Source organism: Lutra lutra, chromosome 13 (assembly GCF_902655055.1).
Source record: "Lutra lutra chromosome 13, mLutLut1.2, whole genome shotgun sequence".
NCBI lineage: Eukaryota > Metazoa > Chordata > Mammalia > Carnivora > Mustelidae > Lutra > Lutra lutra.
In genome coordinates this window covers 88,014,017-88,034,108 of record NC_062290.1, presented here as the reverse complement: position 1 = coordinate 88,034,108, position 20,092 = coordinate 88,014,017, and the positions used below count along the sequence as shown (strand labels likewise).

Here is a 20,092-nt window from a genome sequence, read left to right as displayed (position 1 = left end):
TGGCGGTTAGAATCTCTCCCATACCCAGCAACAAGTGAGGGGGCTGAATGGCCCCTTCAGGGATCAGTGTCACTGCTGGGCCAGTCTTGATTCTTCTGGGGTTCTGGCTCAGGCCCTCTGGTCTGGGGTTTTCTGAGAGTTGGGCTCAGTCCCCAGGTGTCCTCCGTCTTGCTATAACCTGGGCTTGTGTTCTGGCTCCAGCTCTGGGCAGCCATGGTCTTGCTGGACCTTTGGCATTGGTCCTGAGTGGCCTCAGTGTTGCTGGAGCTCCAACTTGGATCATAGAAATCCTTGGTCCTGCTAGAACTTCGGATCAGTCCCCCACTCCGGCTGTGGGCAGCCTTGATCTTCCTGAGCCTCTGCCTTGGGACCTGAGTGGCCTTGGTCTTGTTAGGTTTTTGTCTTGGGCTTCGGGTGGCTTCAGTCTGGCTGGAACTCTGGCTCTGGCCCTGTGTGACCTTTGTCCTTTTGGAGCTCCGACCCTGGCCCTGGGCAGCCTTTATCCTGCTGGGCCTCCGGCTCTGGCCCTGGGCAGCCTTGGTCCTACTGGGGCTCCGGCTCTGGCCCTGGGTGGCTTTGGTCCTGCTGGGGCTCTGGCTCTGGCCCTGGCCCTGGGCAACCTCCATCTTGCTGGGGCTCCGGCTCTTGTCCTGGATGGCCTCTGTCTTGCTGGGCCTCTGGCTGTGGCCCTGGGTAGCTTTGGTCTTGCTGGGCCTCTGGCTCTGGCCCTGGGTGGACTCTGTCTTGCTGGGGTTCTGGCTCTGGCTCTGGGTGACTTTGGTCCTGCTGGGGCTCTGGTTCTGGCTCAGGGTGACTTTGGTCCTGCTGGGACTCTGGCTCTGCCCTTGGGCGACCTTGGTATTTTGGGGGCTGTTGCTCAAGCTTAGGTGTTCCCTGTTGTTCTCCAAGAGGTCTGAGGATTGAGTCTTCAGCAGTGAGGAGTCGGAGGATGTCACAGCAGTAGCTGAGGTGCTCCTATATCCCTTGCAAACAGTAGACGTCTCTGAGATGGACATGGTCCTGACTGGGAGGGACGTGCCAAGAGCGCCTGTTAGGCTGCCCTTCCCAAACAGGTCTAGGAAAAGGAGGTATAGGCCTCACCCTTGCCTGTATCCCAGAGGCCTTGCATGGCCTAGGGGCAGGCCTGCCAGATGAAGCCAGCCCAGCACTCCTGCAGGTGGGCCAGGGCCATGGGATATGTGGGGGAGCCACTGAGGGCTCACCACGCCCCCTTCAAAGTCAGAATACTTCCTCCTCTCTATAGTCACAGAACTAGTAGCAGAGCCCAAATGCACATGCAGGCCAAGGAGTCTCTGACCCCTGACCTTGGCCTTCCCTGCTGCTTTGGCTTACTTGGGCCTGGTGGGAGACTGGGCACTTACAGCAGAAGACGGAGCCTGAAGAAGTCTGGTCGGGGTAGCCTTCGGACGGGGACCTCACCCTGCCGGCTGCGGGCTCCTGCTTCTCTTCCTGGGGCAGAAGAAAGGTGGGGAAGTTGCTGGCTGTGGGAGGCCCCCTGGGCCAGCCGCTCAGCTCTGGAAGGAAGGCCGGCAGCTTAGAGCTCTTCAGGGGGCCCAGCAGGGGCCACGCAGCAGGAGGAGAGGTGAAGACTGGACAGGAAGGGGAGTGGTCAGACTAGACCGGCAGGGCACTGTGAGAAAACCGGCAGCATTCGAAAGGCTGTTTGGGTCTCAGTTCTGCCCTCTGCGAAGTGCGAATTACGGTCCTCTAGGAACCGTAGAGCGCCGTGCCCTGGGGAATGGCTAGTGAAGAACTGAGCTTTCTGTGCTTACTGTCCTACCCCATCTCGTCCTCCCACATATCGGGGAGGGAATGACTGTTTTTACCATTTCCTGGACCAGGAACCAAGACTCCAGGGGCCTAAGCAGCCTGCACACAACACTGAGCTAAGAAGCAGGGGAGCAGAGCTCGAGTCCAGACCTGTGGGACTCCACAGCCGGGCTCCTGGCTGCCGCCTCTGGCCCACGCACGCCCGCAGGCGAGGGATGTGTGGGTGTGGGGAGTGGGCAGGCGGAGCCCCAGCCACCCGCAGGCCGTGATGGCTCCGCATCTCCCCGAGGGAGGGAGCTCACAGTGACCTCCGCGGGGGCACAAAGTTTTAGACTTTTGAGTTCTGGTGTGAACTAGAGAACTCTAGGGCTAGCCTCTTCCATTTATGGCAAGGGATGTTGATCTCCCATCTACTTCATTTCCGTAAAGTTTTCTTTGAACACAAAGGTACTTGCTGTCCCGTCAGCTGCTGAGTGGACAGACTGTGGGACTTTTGTAGGATGGAATTCTCGACCAGCGATGAGAACAAGCAGTCAACTTAGATGCATCCCACAAACATGCTTAGCGAAGAGAGTCCGAGACAAGAGGGCACACCGTACTTGTCCACTGATGTGAAGAACATGCAGGTTCAGTTGTGATGTCAGGGATCAGGACAGCCTTGGGGGTGCACTGGGCTAAGGGTGGGGCCTAGCAGGGGGCATGAGGGGGCTTTGGGGAGCTGGGAGTGTGTTCTTTCATAGGTAATGGTGTCATGGGTGTACTCTGAAAATTCATCAGCTCAATCACTGACGATTTGTGTACTTTTCTGTATTTATGTGACATTCAATAAAAAGTTCTTAGAGACAGTTTTAAGAATAAAATCCTGGCACCAATGCCCAGTGCACACAGAATTTATGTAGGTGAGTGTGGCAAGGTTTGGGGAGGCCTCTCCATAAGGGGCCCACATCCCTGTGCCTTCCCTCAAGGGTACCCCTTATTGGTAGCATCCCTACCTCACAGCGGAAAGACCCCAGCCCAAGTCACACAGCCAAGTAGTGGCAGAACCAGGCCCGGATGCCAGCCTCCAGCCACTCTGCCTCCCTCAGCCCTGGCTCGGGTGGGCTACGCCCTACCCCAGACCTCTAGCACTGTAGGCCTGGCGTGTATAGCCCACTCACCTCTTCCTCCTCGTGGAGGGCCTCGGCTGCCTTTGCACCTGCTGGCTCCCCTGTCAGGGTCTGGGGAGCGGCCTCGAGCTCTTCAGAGATCCCAAACAAAGGCTTCCACCAGAACTGCAGGGCCCGAGCCTTCTGGCGCTCTAGTTCCCGCTCCCTGAGCTGCCTGCTGAGCCACGGCCCCAGAGTGCTGGGTGAGTCCTCCGACTCAGCCCACCCTCCCCAGGGTCCGGAGAGTGGCCCTGAGGAGGCAGCAGGGGCAGGAGGAGCCTTGAAGCCCAGCCATTTCCCACTCCCAACCCATGGCCCCCACTTGCCCCACGATGCCTTGAGGGATGCCAGCCTGCAGGCTTCTTCTCTCCAACACCTGATCCAACTGCAGCCTGGCCAGGTGGGCCACCTGGCTGCAGAGCACATCCTCCACCGACATGCCCGGGAAGAGGCTGGCCATCAGGGTGAGCAGCTGCCAGAAAGAGCCGGGTGTGGACCAGGGCAGGGGACAGACGGTGTGTTGCTGCCCTGCCCTTGCAGGGCCCTTCTCAGGGCGGAGGTGGGAAGGGTTTACTAATGTCTGACTTTTGAGGACCAGACCACCTCCCCAGAACCAGGAAGAGCCTGTGAAGAGGCCCACCAGGGAGAGGGCACTCAGACACCTTGGGGACTGACCTCAAAGCCTTGTGCCCTGGAGCAAGGGTATGGACTTCTTTGAGCCCTACCCTCTTCAGCTGCAAGTGGGTGGGGGGATGTTAGCTGTCTCCTGGGGTGCTGAAGAGGGGTAACCCGAGCAACACCGAAAGTAGCTGGAACCTGGCACGGTTAACTGCCTGGGGTCGGCAGCTCGTAGTTTTGCTAGGAAACCAGACTTCTCTGGAGCCCGTCCTTCTGGCCCAGCAAGAACCTACCTTGGGTTGCTTGGGGTTGAGAAGCAGGATAGTGGCAACATCCAGGCGGGCCCCCAAAATGTTCTGCAGGAGCTGCCGGCTCCTGGCACGGTACAGGTAGTACTGGGCCTTCTGGGGGTTGTGCTGGATGGCCATGGAGAAGTGGCTCTCCGCCTTATGGAACTGCCTGCGGGACACAGTGGGCCCCAAGCTGCTGTGTGCTGGGCCCCAGGGAGGGAAATGGCAGCTCCTGGGACCCACTGGGGAGTTCGGGGGATATCAGGCTGGTCTCTGCTACCCCACCTCCACCATGCCCCTCTGTTCTTCCTCTGCCAGCTATACTCTTAAGGGCTCCAATGCTTATGTTAGTATAAGACCCCAATAAAAGTGAACATTTTTAATATCCTAGAGTAAGGAGGACCTTTCGAGAATCTCACAAACCCAGCAGCTAAAAATGAAAAAATTGGGGCGCCTGGGTGGCTCAGTGGGTTAAAGCCTCTGCCTTCAGCTCAGGTCATGTTCCCAGGGTCCTGGGATCGAGCCCCGCATTGGGGTCTCTGCTCATCCCCCCCACCACCTCTCTCTGCCTGCCTCTCTGCCTACTTGTGATCTGTCCGTCAAATAAATAAATAAATCTTTTAAAAAAACAAAAACAAAAAAACATATGTATAGGAAACAATCTGGAGGTATCTTTACCCAACCCGTGGCAGGGCTGGTGTTGGGAAACAGGTATGAGAAGGAACGTTCGGGTTCTGAATTATCCATTACCCAACACTTCAGTTTTCTTTTATAAAGTGCAATTACCATAACGATATTCAGAAAAAAAGTGAAGAATTTTTCACGAAAGCTTGAAAACTAAAACCATTGTTTAGGAGACCTAGCTGGGACCCAGGGGTCCCAACAGGCGGCTCCGTGCCAACCCCCACCTCCACCCCCCAGCCCCAGGGTCGGCCCGCAGCGTGCACCTGCCCCTCTGCTCGCAGAAGCCCATCTTCTCCTGCAGCAGCCCCATGCGCAGGTTGGCGCCCTCATCCTGCGGGCTCAGTGCCAGCGCCTGCTGGTAGTCGGCCTCCGCAAAGAGCAGGTTGCCCAGCTGGAAGAAGCAATCTAGGGCCCGGGGATGGATGCAGGGGCTGAGCGTGCCCCTGACCCCAGTGCCCAGGAGCCCCAGCCCAGCCTGCTGCACCCTCCGGGGAATCCCGAGCCCTGTGGCTGTGAACTCCCCAACTCCCACTCCTGTGGGCGGGTGGAGCGTGCCCGCCAAGGTTTTCCAGGCCTCAGGGCACCTTTTCCCAGCCTGGTTCTGAGTGTTCTGAAGAGACTGTAGCCAGTTTGTCTAAGCCAACACTTTGCAGAGTGTGTCCCCAGGGCCCTGAGGCTCTCCCCCACCGACCCAGCCCAGGCCCTTGGGGGGCAGGCAGCCCCCTGCTCACCGCCCCGGTTGATGTAGAGGCCCTTCTCCTGCTGCTCGTCCTTGAGGGCCTTGTTGAGCAGCAGCACGCCCTCCTGGTAGGCACCCTGCAGGTAGCAGTGCACGGCGAAGTCGTTGTAGGTCAGCAGCAGCTGCCGCTGGGCCTGCTGCACAGCGCGCTCCTGGCTCTCGCTCATCATGTCCAGAGCCTTCAGGAAGTCCTCCACGGCGGCATCAAACTCCTGGAGCCGGCGGTACATGGTGCCCCTGTGGGGGACGGACATGAAGGCCAAGGCGCCCCCACCCACTGGGGCGGCCGGCAAGGACGGTGACCACTCTGGGCCTTCTGACCTGGGTTGTGGCCGGAGGGTCCTATCTTCTTGCGCTGGCTTGGGTGTGGGGCTGGCTCAGGATTTTCTACTTGGCTAGCCTGCTGGTCACGGGTGGTTTTGCTTTACCCAAAAATAGCTTCCATCTATCTTTTTAGGAAGGAGGTGCGTGCGTGCCAACCTCTACACAAAGGCCTTTTTGTACCTGGGACAGACGTTTTGCCCCACTGTTTATATGAGAAAACCTAGACTCAAGCATGTTAAATGGCCCCAAATCACATAAGAAGTCCTGGGGGCAAGGCATAGATTCAAACCCAAGCCTTGTCCACTGAGCTGGACCGAGCCTCCCAGCATGAATGCTCAGTAGTCCTGGGTGTCCGGGATCCCCAGGGGAATGAAGGTGGCTGCCTGCCCCCTCCTCTAAGGGCAACAGTAGGTGAGACCTCTCCCTGGCTTTGACCCTGATAGGGAGTAGGGAAGGATTACTTGGGGGAAACTAAGGTCCAGGGAAGCTCTTCTGAGACCATACAGCAGGACCCAAGGTGGGGACCTGTCCACACAGTACCGGAAGAGGAAGAGGCTGGGGTCCAGAGGGTTGTTCTCGATGGCACAGTTGATGCACTGCAGGGCGTGCTGCAGCTTGCCCTGCACGGCCAGGATCCCGGCATCCTGACGCGCCTGCTGGGCTTGGTCCACCATCATCTGGAGCAGCGCCTTGGCTTGTGGGTGCTTGGGGTCCAACAGTAAGGCGCTGTGCAGGTCTTGATAGCAGAGGCCGGGCTGCAGGGGCCCAGGGATGGCATCAGGGTGGCAGGCTAAGCAGAGCTCTGCCCTGTCCCATGGAGAGGCACACCTCCAGACCATGTCACCTACCCTCCATATCCCTGCACTGCTATGCCACCTTTTCGCCTCGTGAAAGCAGCAGGGAGCATTATGGGAAAATCCCATCCCAGCCCCCATCCTTGCCGGTCCCTTTACAGACGTGACCTCAGGAGAGCCAGGTCAGCCTGGATGGTTTCTGCTGGAGAACGGTGTTGCAGCTGCCTCCTCCTCCGAGGACTTCTTCCAAGGTCCCTCAAGGTGGGGGAAGGGTGTGTCCTTCTGACGGTGACTGTCACATCCTCCCTATAGTCCCAAGCACGTGCCCTCCCCAACTACCCTGACCTTTAAGCCCAAGACAACTCTGACAATAGATGCAGGCGTGGGCCTGAGCAGAAAACATCCCCAGGCAAATAGCTTCCACTGGGTGAGCAAGTCTGTCAGTCAGTCAACAAACAGTTTTGTAGGGTAATGGGTTGGATGGCAAACAGGACAAACAGTGTGGACACCAGTTGTGGGTGGAAGTCAGGAGGGGGAAGATGGCAGAGGCTCAGGACAGGGCTTTGGAGTATGGGTTCAAGGGTGGTACCACAGAGAACTGGTTGTGTGACCTTGGGCAAGTCACCCAGGCCCTCTGGATCCATCTCCTCCTTGTGAAAAGAGGACAATGGGTTGTATCTACTCAAACCATTACCTCAAGTCTTAAAGACAAGTGTGAGTCAAGTGCTTAGAATGTGCCTGTGCATTACAGGGGCTGAGGTGACAGGAGGGGCCGAACTCCCACAGTCAACAATTATTAATAATTACTAGTCTCCTGCCTTGGAAGGAAAGCCTGTCACTGACTCACTGTGGGGGCCCAGAAGCCCAGTCCCCAGCATAGGGAGGGTCAGGTTTCCAGCCACCCCCAGGATGCACCACCTGGTGACTGATGTGAACCTACTTACCTCTTTGTCCTCCAGAGTTTCCCAGCTCCCGTGCACCAGGCCAAGCCCGAACACCAATCATTGTTCTGGATCCTTCCCTTTCTCTGCCCTCCCCCATCTGTCTTTGCTCCTTTGTCCCAAAGGACTGTGGGACTGGCCCCTTTCTGGCCACCCTCATGGCCAGCCTTGCCTCTGCCCTCCTCTCTGGCACCAGGCTCCTGGCCTCCAGACTTGCCCCTCCAGCCAGACTCCCCCCTGGTAGCCAAAGGATCTTTCTAAATCCCACTGCCCCAGGGAGCACCCTTTTGAGGCTTCTGCTGTCCCCAGGAAGAAGTCAGGGGCCTCCTAGGTTCCCCAAACCCTGGCTGATGTCCTCTCATACCTGTAGTCCCTTCTCTCTTGTAACCCCAAGTCTCCCTTGTCCCTAAGCTGTTCCCTGTACTGCCTGGCTCTAAGCCTGGACAGTGAGGCAAATAAGGAGAGACAGGAAAGGAGGACGAAGGCCACCTTATCTAAAGGATCCTTGGGTACTCCTACCCTGTGCTGCTTCCCACACTGTGAAATCATTCTCTGTGCAATTATCTGCTCAAGGATGTCTCCCTTGGGCTCTAACTTCCACAAGGACAGGGATGGCACAGGTTTCTCACCTTGTGGCTTCTGGGAGCCGACCAGGCCTGACACGGAGCTAGAACTGAGTGATAGCCAGACAACTATGCTGGGTGGTCAGCAAAGGTCCCCACCACGCGGGCAGCTGGGGTAATCTCAGGGTATGCTAATCTCAGGGTATGCTGGGGGCACCCACACAGGGAGAGGGCCATCCCTGCCCCACCCTCCCTGCTCTACCTTCTGGAAGAAGTTGTAGAGCCTGGCTCGGAGGATGAAGACATCGGCATTGGTTGTACCAAGCTTCACCTCTTCAGTGACGAGTGAGAGGCAGTCCTGATACTGTTCAAGGGCCAGGAGACAGGCCATGCTGAGGACAGAGGGCAAAGACACTCTAGTGTCTGCTGGGCAAGAGGGGCAGGAAGAGGCTGCAGGGAGAACACGGCCGCACCCGGCACTTACCATCGGTAACGGAAGCTGGCTTTCCCCGGCTGGAGCGCGGAGGCTTGTGAGAAGACCCTCAGGGCTTCCTGGAAGGCACATTGCTCAAACAGGCACTGGCCCTGGGGACACAGGGGATAGTCCCTTCTGCTTGTGACTCTGGCCCAGCAGCACCCACTAGCTACAGGGGGCGCCCACTGGGGCGGGAAGGGAGAGAGACAAGAGCCAGGGACACAGCCCTTTAGATCTGGGAGAAACTTCAGGGGACAGAGACACAGAGACAGAGAGAGATAGAGAGATGGAGAGAAGGTGACAGAGATGGAGAGAGATACAGAGCGAGGGAGAGACAGCAGAGGCAGAATTCTATAGTTGGCAAGACGGCAATATAGAAACAGGAATGAAGAGAAACAGAAAACTTTGGACTTTGTTGGTATTTCGTGGATTGGTATTTTTATTCTGACTTGTAAAAGGGGGATGCTATTGCCTTTTTAGTGCTTAGGTCCTCTAGATGCTAGGTTTGTGGGGTCCAGCACAGCAGCCACTCACTTCACGTGGCTGTACAAATTTAAATTAATTAATTAAATAAAATTAAAATTCAGTTCCTCACTCACACTTACTACATTTCAAGGGCTCGGCAGTTCCACGTGGCTGACGGCTACCAGATTGGACAGTGCCGAGCAGACCACTATCATCACTGCAGAAAGTTCTATTGGGCAATGCTGCAGAACTTTATCCAGCCCTGGTGGTAAACCACCTGTGGAGGTGGGAGAGGTCATGAGAGGGGCAGGAGGTACAGATGCAGACACGGGGACAAGAAGGTCCCTAGAGAGACAGAGCTGGTCCCAGGAGCAAGGAAAACCCCCCACAGCTGGAAGAAGAGCCAAGGAGAGCTTGGGTGTGGGGCGGGCACCATGGGTAGGCCTGCAGCGGCTCCAGGCACCTGCAGGTAAAGGACCAAGGTAAGTCGCTCCAGGTACTTGGTGTTCTCCGGCTGGAAGGAGTAGACCCTTCGCAGGTTCTGGGCAGCGGAGGAGAAGTCACAGAGCTGGATGTAGGCCTCAGCTCGTAAAGCGTAGAAGTCTACCTGAAGAAGAGGGGACCCAGGCTGCGGTCCCTTCTCCACCGTCTGCTGAGGGCTGATGCTCAACGACCAGAAGGAACTTGGTGGCCCCGAGAGGAGGAGCCCGGCAGGCAGGATAGTGAGTGCAAAGTGTCAGCAACCGCCCGTACCCACCCCCTCACCAGCTCAGAGTCCAGGTGGAGGGCACGGGAAAAGAAGAGCACAGCCATCTCCCAGTCCTCTTTCTCCAAGCACTGCAGGCCTTGGTGGTAGCTGTGGGGGAAGGGGGTACAGGCAGAGGGGCTGGCGCTGGCTTTGACCAGCTCAGGGTGTACAGCTGTTGCCACTGGATCGGGTTGGGAGGAGGGGGATGTAGGTGGAGAGACAGGGTGGGGCCCGTAGACAGAGACCTAGGGAGAGGAGCCTGGTAGTCTTGGATCTCATACAGGCCAGCAGCCTTGCATACGCTGAGGTGGAAGAGCCCTACTATACAGTTGAATTCACTGAAGCCCAGAGAGGGAGAGTGACTGACCCAAGGCTGTAGGGCACGCCACTGGCTGTGCAGGACAGGAACCTGGGACCCGGGGACAAGGTAATCAGTCACTCACTACTCCCTGACTTTGAGGGGCACTGTTAATCCCGCGATCTTCGGTTTTACGGCATCCAAGTTCTGGAACACCTGGCTGCTCCCAAAGATCCGCTGTAGGGCTCCCTTTGGGACTGGAAACACCCATGGCTTTGAGATGGGCTTTGATGGAGCCGGGTCAAGCTCCAGAGCATCCTAGAACCAAGGGACAGCAAGCTGGGGCAGGCCTCAGAGATGACCGTGCTCCTCTTGCACACTCCTCAGGTGTTTTACAGGATGAACCAGGGCTGGCAGGAGGCACAATTTGGTTACTGGTGGCAGACCCAGTCCCATTCCCCTTAGGGATGTTCCAACTTCTCTCTCTCCAATCCTGCCTCTCTCCCTCTCCTGTGGTCAAGGTCAGGGGCCAGAGTTCTTACACTGCACTCTGCTCTCCTTCTGGTCGCCCTCAGCTCCACCTCTAGCTCCCAAATTCCCCAAACACCCCAAAACTCTAATGTCTCCAGCTCAGGCCCAGGAGGCCCTGCAGCCCTTTGCATATCCTGAGGGACCCTCACGCCCAGCAGGGCAAACTGAACACCTCACCTGACTTCTGCCCCAGGCTTCCCCGCCTTGGTGAGTCCACCTTTTCAGCCAGTCACCTACGCCCTATCAGCCCTATCAGTGTCCTGTCTGTCCCACTTCCTAAAGATCTTAGATCCCTTCTCTTCTCTCATCCTCTCGTCTGGGCCACTGCCCTCTGCCAGGACACCAGCTCCGGCCAACTCTCCGACCTCCCCAACCGCTCACAAGCCCTCACTTGTCGGCACTGCGGCCAGGGCTTTCCTGAATTGCACAACTTATGCTGCCTCTCCTGTACTTTAAACCTCTCCTGCGAACTCGGCCTCGGCCTCTTCTCTCCCGACCCTCTCCCGCACCTCTGCGGAGTTTGTCATGAACTCCCTTCCGCGAGAGCCTCCGGAGACCCACTCCCCACGTTGCTAGGAACCACCTCCGGGACGCCCCCAGGCTCCGCCCCCTCAGCCCACGCCTCCGGGATCCAAGGCTTGTTAGAGCCGCAAGGAGATTAGCGGATTTATCCGCCGAGGAGGCTGAGGCTACGTCAGGGAGACGGCTCGTCAGGTTTCCGCAGCGAGGCAGGGCCACAGCAGGGGCCACAACAAGGCTCCCTCCTCCCGACCCGGAGGTCATACAAGGGCTCCGCGAGTTCACAGTAAACCCCACAGGAACGCGGCGAGGCGGCGCCGCGGAACCAGCTGAGGGGCCAGTCAAGGCCACCGCCCCGCCACTTCCGCTCCTTAGAAGCCCGGAGGCCCGAGGCTCGCCCGGGATTGGACCCTGGGGACAGTTGGCCGCCGCGATTGGTCGAGGGCAGAGGACGTCAGGGGGCGGGGCCGAGGACGTGAATAAGGGCAGCATGCCGCTTCTCGGCGCCTGAGAGCGACGCTGGGGCTGAGGCGGGCCATGAGGCGGTGCTTGAGCCTGGGCGTTTTGGAACCCCGGCCCCCGGGGAAGCGGTGGCTGGTGAGTGGCTTGGCGGGCGGCGGCGTAGGGCCTCCTGGGCCCTAACTAGCTCCTGTTATGCCATTGTCTCCAGACAACATTCCCTAAATTCCTTGTCTCGATTTTCTTATCTGGAAAATGGGTCCAGTATTCTGACGGGCCCTAAACTCCCGGGAACACTGCCCTGACCGCTCAGCTGGCGGGGCCCTCAGGCTTCCGGAGTCTCCGGGGGTTCTGGGCCCCCTTCTTCGCGCCCCTTTCCCCACTCTACCCTACCCTCCCATTTCCCTTTCTCTGGTTTGGGTCCTAGGGGGCGCTGTGAGGTAGAGGGTGGCGGGAGAGGTCGGGCCTCAGTTTGCCGGGTGCCGCCCGCAGGTGGCCGGCCTGGGGAACCCTGGACTGCCCCGCACGCGGCACAGCGTGGGCTTGGCGGTGCTGGGGCAGCTGGCGCAGCGGCTGGGAGTGGCGGACGGCTGGGCGCGCGACCGGCACTGCGCCGCCGACCTCGCGCTGGCCTCGCTCGGGGATGCCCAGCTCGTCCTGCTTCGGCCGCGGCGCCTCATGAACGTCAACGGGCGCTGCGTGGCCCGGGCGGGTGAGTTGAGGGCACCCGAGGCGGCCGGCCGGGGCGAGGGGGGCGCAGAGGCCAGAGGAGGGTTCTGGGCGGCGGCGGATCTGTTCCCCTCCAGGTGCCTGTTGAGCTCCAGCTGCTGCATGTGGCCTTGGGTACTTGTGGGACTCTCAGGTGCTTTATAGGTGAAATGGGGTTAATTGCGGTCCCGCCGCACGAGAGCTGTGAATCGGGACCGCCCCTGTGGGCTGATGGGCGGTAACCAGGGCCCCTGTTGTCTGCGCGCAGCCGAGCTGTTTGGGCTGACTGCTGAGGAGGTCTACCTGGTGCACGATGAACTGGACAAGCCCCTGGGGAAACTGGCTCTGAAGCTTGGGGGAAGCTCCAGGTGAGGCCTCAGCAGGTCAGGGTGGGCTAGGGAGGAGCCTCCGAGTTGCAAGTGGGGTACCAGTGCTGACACACACACACACACACACACACACACACCCACCCCGGTCTTGGCAGGGAATAGGAGTGCTCTGACCCCAGCCCGGGCTGGGAGGGGTGAAGGGTGCTGATCCAGGGAAGCACTAATTGCCCCTTCTATATCCCTTTGAAGGGGCCACAACGGAGTCCGTTCCTGCATTGCGTGTCTCAACTCCAGTGTGAGTCCACCCCTCTGTCCTCTGTCCCACACTGGGTCTGGTGGGCCAGCATGGGGCCGCCGACTCTTCTTATCAAAGCTCTCTGGGCCCCTCTGACCCCACAGGCAATGCCAAGGCTGCGGGTGGGCATCGGGCGCCCGTCACACCCTGACATGGTGCAGGCCCACGTGCTGGGCTGTTTCTCCGCCGCTGAACAGGAGCTGCTGCCTCCATTGCTGGAGCGAGCTGCCGACCTGCTCCTGGACCACATCCGTGAGCGAAGCCAGGGTCCCCCTTCAGGCTTTGCCATCACTGGACATGAGCCTGCCTGACCACCGTGCCCACACCCCCAAGCACGTTCACAGAGGTGCCATGCCAACTTTGTGGTATCCACTTTTTATAGAACTCTTCTCTGGGCTGCCCCAGACTGCCTGTTAATTAAAGAGACTGTGGCCACAGTGGCCCACTTCTGGAATAGGGGTTGGTCATCTCTCTGTGTCTTACTTAGAAAGTAGAGAAACTTCAGGAAGACTAAACTTTTTGAACCTTTTTGGAGAACCAGAGGTGTGGATCTGTAAGATGAAAGATGTGGCTTGAAGCGGAGGCCTCCTCAGGAGGGTCCCACCCTTAGCCTGCCAATGGAGGAGGTGCCAACAGGGTCCAGCAAGCCCCCTTCCCAGGCGATGTGTGGGCATGCTTTAGCCCACTGCAGCCTTGCCCCACTTTTCTTTGGCCCATTTTACAGGTGGGGAAATGAAGGCCTAGAGGGCTAGGCACAGCCCCCAGGCCATACAATGGCACTGTGGCAGAGCTATGATCTGTACCTCGGGCTGGCTGCTATCTTGCCGCCACTGGGGCCCCGGCACTCTCACCTCAGGGCAGCTATGCACCTGTAAGGTTCCCACACGGGTGGTGTGTGAGAGCAGCCTGAGGTCCTCAGGGTTGGGTGGGATGTGGGCCCGTCGTGGCACCAGGCCCAGGTCCCCCGGCTGGTAGGGTGTGATGTTGGATAGCTGCCAAGGCAGAGACCCCATCTTGGGTGGCTGGGTGCTGGGCTGGCTGTGGAGAGGGGGCTGGCATCACCACCTCCATTTCATAAGAGGTTCAGAAAGGCTTTGGGGAGCCAGGTTTCTGGGGGCCCAGGGTCAGCTGAGAAGAGCCCTTGGAAAGGTTCCCACAGCTGCCTCCTCTGAAGTCATTCAGGATCACTCACCTCTCCTTGGGTGGGCCATGGGGCTTGCTCTCCCGTCGGGGACACACAGCCAGCTGGGGACTTAGGACCATGGCCGAGCTGAGCATGGTCAGCAGCTGCTGCAGCATCTCCTTGCGCTGTAGCTGGAACACTACATCAAAGTCGCCATCCTCCTCGTCAGGTCGCATCTGCCAGTGGGGGTGGGCCCATGGGGATCAGGCCCAGAGTGGCCCCAACACCCACCTCTGGGAAACTCCAGTCCCGGTGCCTGTTTTCTCCAAGTGTACTGTGGCTGTGGTGGGATACCCATTCTCCAGATGGGAAGCCTGAAGCACGAGGCTTTCCAGGGCCTCAGAGAGAGACTCCAGCAACTTTGAGACCTTCAAGGGGTCTTTGGACTACAGGATCAGGAAAGGACAAACTTGCCTCGAGTCTCTCAGGGGAAAGGTGGGGCCTCTGGCCCTGGCCTGGCCATCTCCCGGTGTCCCCATTATCTCCAAGCAGTGTCTGCCATCAGACACTGATGGCCCACTCCCTCCACCCCTGATTTTTACCCACTTCCTTTTACCTGTAGAATGTCCTGTAGGAAGAAGGTGGCATGGGCCAGGGCTGTCTCCAGACTTGCCCGAACCTTGTGCTCTTCAGTCAGCTCCTGCTGTAGCTGTTGTGCCTTAGCCTGCTGCCTCCCCAGCTGCAAGTTGAGCTGGTCTCTCTGACTCCTGGACCCAGGATCGGGGACGAGTCAGCCCCCTCCCTGTGCTGGGCAGTTTCTCTCTAGCCCACAGGAGCCCCTCCTCCAGCCCCAGGCCTTAGCCTCAGGACCCCTCGAGAAAGGGGATGCCACTGGCCTGTGTCATGTCATGTGGCCCAAAAGGGATGGGCTCAAGTTCCACCCCCTACCTCCCCCACCCCATCCTTGCTCCCACTGCTCCCCATTCTCTGGGCCCCACCTCAGGGCCTGGTTGTCCTGCTGCAGCTGCCTGAGGCTCTGCTCCAGTTGGCTCAGCTGGAGGCGCAGCTGCTCGGCCTCCACAGTGCTCTGCTGCTGCTCGAGGCACTTCTCGGTCAGCATGAGGATGATCTGCAGGTGCGGGCAGGTGGCCATACCCTGGGCCCACCGCGGGCCCTCCGCCAGCCCCACTCCCCTGGCTCTGGACTCAACCAGAGCTCACCCCGTTGTACAGAGAAGCCAGCCATGGTCCTCGGGGCCCAGCACCATGTCTGGTGAAAGCCCCCGCCTGCCCAGGGGTGGGTTCCACTTCAGTGAGTTACGGGGGCTTTAGACCAAATAAAGAAAAACCAGAGGTGCGCCCAGGAGCCCCCACAAAGGACCCTGTCCCCTCACTGCTGCCTCCCTCATGACTTGGCTCTGACCCTGCCATGCTGTGTTTGCCCTGAAGCAGCACCCCTAGGGTTCCCTCCTACTTTATGTGCCAAATGCCCTGTGATGAGGGCTTGGCAGGCACACCTTATGGTGGCCTCTACTATGCCTGGCCATGGCCTTCTGGGTGTTCTCCAACAGATCCAGCTGTTTGCACAGCTTGTCCTGGGTGCCCTTGAGCTGCTCATTCTCCTGCAGCAGCTGCATGCCTTGCCGGGATATCTTGGACAGCTGCAGGGTGACCGTGTTGTTCTCTATGATGGCCCGCTTTGTCGTGTCCCACATCTGGTTAGTGGCCACCTTGCGGAACTCGGTGGCCACCAAGTTCACGCGCTGGATGATCTCCTTCTTCAGTCTAGACAGTATGGATAGGAAGGAGGGGGCATCAGGCAGAGTGGGCACAGGCACCGTCCTCCCAGGTGGGGTTCCCCAGAGTTCTTAGGGCCACCACTATGCTCTGTTTCCCAGGAGGAATGGGGCTCCAGGCAGGAGGCTTTTCACTCTAGACCCTTTCTACCCCTGGCGTTTTGAAACCATATCCATATTTTATCATTACCTATTAAGCAAATATAATTTAAGTCCCAGAAGGTGCCAAAAGGAAGTCTCAAGGATTCAGTAATGCCAGTGTAAGGACTAGAGCTGGGAGGTTATCTATTTTCTCCTCTCTATAAATCACCAGCCAGGCTGGGGAGTCCCTGCACCCTGAGCTAGTGCAATTCGAAGTGGAGGCTGTCGGGAGGCCCGAGGACTGAACTGTGCTTCGCCCCAGCGCCCAAACTGCCCACCTGTCCTTGTCCAGCACGGACTTCTTCTCTAGGTTGTACACGTAATCCTTGTAGTCACACTCCTGCTTCCGTAGTTGGTCCTCCAGGGTCGTGAACTTTTCTGTGAGTGCCTCTTTCTGCAGCCGGAACTCTTCCAGAGCTGCCAGCTTCCCCCCTGCCCCACCGCAGGGGACATGCCAGTGAGGGGCCACCTCGGGTGGGCAGGGCCCCGGCAGGGCAGCGATGGCTTTGAGCAATGCCCCTCCCTCCCCACTTCCTCCACATCCGCTTGCCCTCCCTATGCTTCCCAATCCAGTGGGGCTGGACCCCTGTCCCTACAACATGCCATGCCCAGTCCTGTCCATGTACATGGTCTTCATCTGGAATGCCCCCCTCTTCCCTGCCACTAATCTTATGAAGTCTCATTTAGTTTCCACCTCCTTGGAAAGGCCTCCCTTGACTTCTGTTTTCTGGAAAGTGACAGTGACTACAGCCACTGAACTTGAACACCTTCTCTGGGCCAGGCACTAATGCTGTCCTTAATCCTCAAAACAATGCTTGCCAGCTAGGTGACCTTGAGCAAGACACTTAACTTCTTGAGGTTCTTCCTCACCTACAAACTGGGTGATAGTATTTCCTGTCTTGGGCGATGACTGGGACAATTAGAGAAGATAATGTGTGGGAAGAAGCAGCACATAGCTGCTGTTACTCAAGGTAGATGGATTATACCCATTTCCCAGATGAGAAAACTGAAGGTCAAAGAGAAATGCTTGCCCAAGGCCACAAAGTCAATGGCAGAGCTGGGATTAGAGCCCCAAGGGCAAGAGCATTGGGTTCCCTCCCCTGTGGTATGGGCTCCCAGACTCTCCTGCCAGTGCCCCTTCTCACCAAGGATGATGTTCTCCGTGGTGAGCTGGTCCTTGGTCTCCTGGAACTCATGGCGCACCTGGGCTAGCTGTGCCTCAAAGGCGTCCTTCTCCATCTCCTTGGCCAGCTGCAGGCTCTGGAGCTGCTCATTGAGGTCAGTGATCTCATCCACGCGCTGGTTGAGTGTGCGCTTGAGGAAGGCCACGATCTCCTTCTTGTTGTTGGCCAGCTGCTCAAACTCCTGGCGGAACAGCTTCTCCTGAACGGCCAGCTCATCCCACTTCCGCTGGTACCTGGCGTGGGGTGGGGCAGAGATCCAGGGGAGTGGGCAAGCTGTCTTCCCTACCCTCATTCGCCGAGTGAACCCTGGTGAGCCTCCTCAGTGGAGCCTTCGTGGACCTGAGCCACATCCGTGACCCTCTTTTTGGCGCCCTCCTGTAAGTAGGCCCTTGTTCTGGTGGGCAGTCAAGACCTGAGGTGGTATCTGTCTTCACTTGGCAGACCCCTGACCTCCTTCACCTCTATTCTTGGGGCCTGACAGCGGGTTAGGCCAACAGTAAGCACCTACTAACAGTCTTCCAAATGCATTATCCCCAAACACATTCCATCTGGTGTCTCAGCTTGAGGGAAACTTGTGAATTTTTAAGAGTATCATATAATTGATTTACTGGTTTCCAATGGTATAATTTGTAGAAGTTCTTTGGAAAGATGTTTTACTTCATTATTTACTCAACCAACATCTTTCGAAGGGCTACTGCATACAGGGCATTGGGCGGTACAGAGCTGAATGGGCTGCTTTGTGGAGTGAGGAAGCAGCTTGGTGGGGGGGAGGTCAAGAGGACCAGGGGTCCCATCCCGGCACCTCCTTCGGGGAGTGACTTCCTTCCCTGAGTCTCAGTCCCTCCACCTGTAGAATGGGGATGATGTCAGGACCTCTCATGGAGCTGTTTCAAGGACAGTAAGCACCAGCACAGGACCCACCTGCACGTATGAAGGGCTCAACATTCGCTGTGCCCGCAGCATCACCTGGGGAAAAACTGCCGCCTAGTGGTCACTAAAAGTGTTTGTCTTTTAAGGGTCACCCTGAGACCAGGCTGGTGCATCAGAACTTGGAGGAAACTAGTTTTAAAATGAGAAAAATGGGCAAGTGTGCTTGTCTCAGAAATTAGAGACCCCTCCCACACACACTACCATCTATGTCACACAGTCACAGGGAAACAGCCCTCCTCATTTACATTCAGGGAGATGGGCCCAGCGTGAAAAAACACGTGGGCTTGGCAGGTGGGTAAGTCAGTGGGGCACGCAGCGCAGGGAATCCGCACAGGCATGGTGGGAGTGGGAGGGTTGGTGGAAGAAAGGACACCGGATCCACCCACCTGCCAGGGGGCTGCCATTTTCAGTTCATCCTACTGATTGAACGCTGTCCTTTTACAAAGCACATACTCCAGCAGGGCTGGAATGAGGCAGGGAGAGTGCTACTTGCCTGGCATAGGGTTGCCAGTCAGCATTAGGACCTCAGGACTCTGGGAGCGGAGATAGCGTGGGGCCAAATTATGAAGCCTCTTAATGTTACTTATGAGAAAACAGGCTGGGGTTGGGGGTGGGGTCTCGACATCCCATGGGAAGCCAAACTCGGGCCCCTGAGTGAGCCTGCCCCTTGGTCAGCTCTGAGCAGGGCTTCTAACCCAGCAGGACCAGCCTCCCTGACCCTCTACCCACCGGGCCAGCCTGTCCTCCAGGTCTCGGATCTGGATGTGGTAGAATTCTCGGTTCTCCTCGCCTAAAGTAATGTCCATGGGCTTGTTGGCTATGCTGGCATCCTTCTTGCCACCTTTCTTCTTCTTGACCTCGGGCTCCTTGGCCCCCTTGGTTATCTTCTTTTTGGGAGCCATGGCTGGTGGCAGTCACTGCCCCAGGGCCCCTTTAAGAAGCCAGGTGGTTGCTAAGGAAGTTGGTCACATACATAGCAACAAACTGAGGGAGTGAGGCAGAGCTTAAAGGGACCCTGCCCTCTTCCTGGCCAGACTGGGCACTAGCAACCAGCCTTCCCCTCCAAGGCCAACCACCACAGAGACCCTAGGCCGCGGTGTCCCAGGCCATGGCATCTCAAAGATCAGGATGCTAGGTTCTTGGGGCACTTCTTGGGGCTCTGGGGCCACCTCACCTTCCCCCAGGTGGAAATATTACAGTGGGTGAGCCCTAGAAACCACCACCCTGCCAGTCAGAGAAAGGGGACTTTCCCAGAACTAGAAGCCGGGTCCCAGGCCAATGAGCTTCTCTCCTGAGCCCTCTGAGACCAGCTCGTTAATTCTTTGATCTAGCTACACAGCAAATCATTTTCTCACTTCACCCAAAGCATGGTGGGGAGGCAGTACACTAAGTGGTGCTCTATATCAGAGGCTTCTAAGCTGGAGTCCCAGGACATCCCTGTCCAGAGACTTGCTCCGTTTCCCACAAGGCTTGGTAGAAGTGCTTCATCTGCCCCATGCTGACCCAGGCAAACAAAGGCCCACTGTAGGCTTTGGCCTGGGGTGGCAGCATTCTGGGGCAGCGGGATGGGTGGTAGGTGTCCAGCTGTCAGATGCGCTGACTAGCAACTGAGCCCCACCTAGGCACCGGCCCCACCACGCTCCATCTCCCAGCCCTCGCCCCAGCCAGCTATGCCTGTATGCCTGCTGTCCACCCAGTGCTTAGAAGAGCCCAGGCACTCCCTGGGGCGGTGGCCAGGTGCTTTTCATCCCTGTTGTCCTAGAGCTCAGCACTTAGCAAGAGATGGCTGCAGCTCTACCCTGAAAGCCTGTTGGCTGGACAAGGGGAAGCTGAGTATCACTTCCACATTGAGGTGGTGAACAGTGGGATCCTTGCAGTGGATGCAGGGGAACAGGGACGGGCCAAGAACACAGGCAGTGGGTGTTTGTTCTTGACAGTGAGGCAGGTTGAAGTAGTGGTTGGTAAAGAGTGGGCTCAAGTTTAACCAGTTTCTTCTATCCAGTGTGACCTTGGGCCAGCAGCCTGACCTCTCTGAGCTGTAAAATGGGAAGACCAGGCTGTGGACTGAGGGTGACCTTGTATGTAAAGTGCACAGTGCAGAGGTGCAGTAAGTGCTTAGTAAGTGGCAGTCAATATCGCCATTAGCAGATAGGTGAAGCTCCAGCTTCAGACCAGAAAGGTGAGGCTCCAGCCCGTTCTGGGT

General features: G+C 57.8%; 3 protein-coding genes across 6 annotated transcripts; 1 reads left to right on the top strand and 2 right to left on the bottom strand.

Annotated features, from left to right (window-relative positions):
• Positions 1-56: 56 nt before the first annotated feature.
• TTC16 (tetratricopeptide repeat domain 16) lies at positions 57-11,274 on the bottom strand. Of its 3 annotated transcripts, XM_047699746.1 has the most exons (14): positions 10,916-11,274; positions 10,021-10,193; positions 9,595-9,685; positions 9,293-9,436; positions 8,374-8,474; positions 8,152-8,281; positions 6,132-6,346; positions 5,260-5,504; positions 4,792-4,933; positions 3,848-4,013; positions 3,263-3,408; positions 2,949-3,111; positions 1,383-1,470; positions 57-1,024 (listed from the first exon to the last, which is right to left on the bottom strand). In XM_047699746.1, the coding sequence occupies exons 1-14, from the start codon at positions 10,931-10,933 to the stop codon at positions 57-59; spliced, it is 2,790 nt and encodes a 929-aa protein (XP_047555702.1). In that variant the 5' UTR covers positions 10,934-11,274. The 3 variants fall into 3 exon arrangements, with proteins under 3 accessions (XP_047555702.1, XP_047555703.1, XP_047555704.1); XM_047699747.1 differs by lacking the exon at positions 10,021-10,193; XM_047699748.1 differs by lacking the exons at positions 10,021-10,193; positions 10,916-11,274 and adding an exon at positions 9,945-9,963.
• Positions 11,275-11,364: 90 nt separating this feature from the next.
• Positions 11,365-13,170, top strand: PTRH1 (peptidyl-tRNA hydrolase 1 homolog). Its single transcript, XM_047699765.1, has 5 exons — positions 11,365-11,522; positions 11,877-12,096; positions 12,361-12,460; positions 12,671-12,716; positions 12,821-13,170. Exons 1-5 carry the CDS (start codon positions 11,463-11,465, stop codon positions 13,025-13,027), a joined length of 633 nt encoding a protein of 210 aa, XP_047555721.1. The 5' UTR covers positions 11,365-11,462; the 3' UTR covers positions 13,028-13,170.
• Positions 13,165-18,840, bottom strand: CFAP157 (cilia and flagella associated protein 157). 2 transcript variants are annotated; one of them, XM_047699760.1, is made up of 9 exons: positions 18,619-18,840; positions 16,921-17,192; positions 16,054-16,207; positions 15,356-15,623; positions 14,838-14,968; positions 14,456-14,606; positions 13,909-14,075; positions 13,568-13,754; positions 13,165-13,267 (listed from the first exon to the last, which is right to left on the bottom strand). In XM_047699760.1, exons 1-9 carry the CDS (start codon positions 18,789-18,791, stop codon positions 13,196-13,198), a joined length of 1,575 nt encoding a protein of 524 aa, XP_047555716.1. In that variant the 5' UTR covers positions 18,792-18,840; the 3' UTR covers positions 13,165-13,195. The 2 variants fall into 2 exon arrangements, with proteins under 2 accessions (XP_047555716.1, XP_047555715.1); XM_047699759.1 differs by lacking the exon at positions 13,165-13,267 and having other exon boundaries at positions 13,323-13,754.
• Between the last annotated feature and the right edge of the window lie 1,252 nt (positions 18,841-20,092).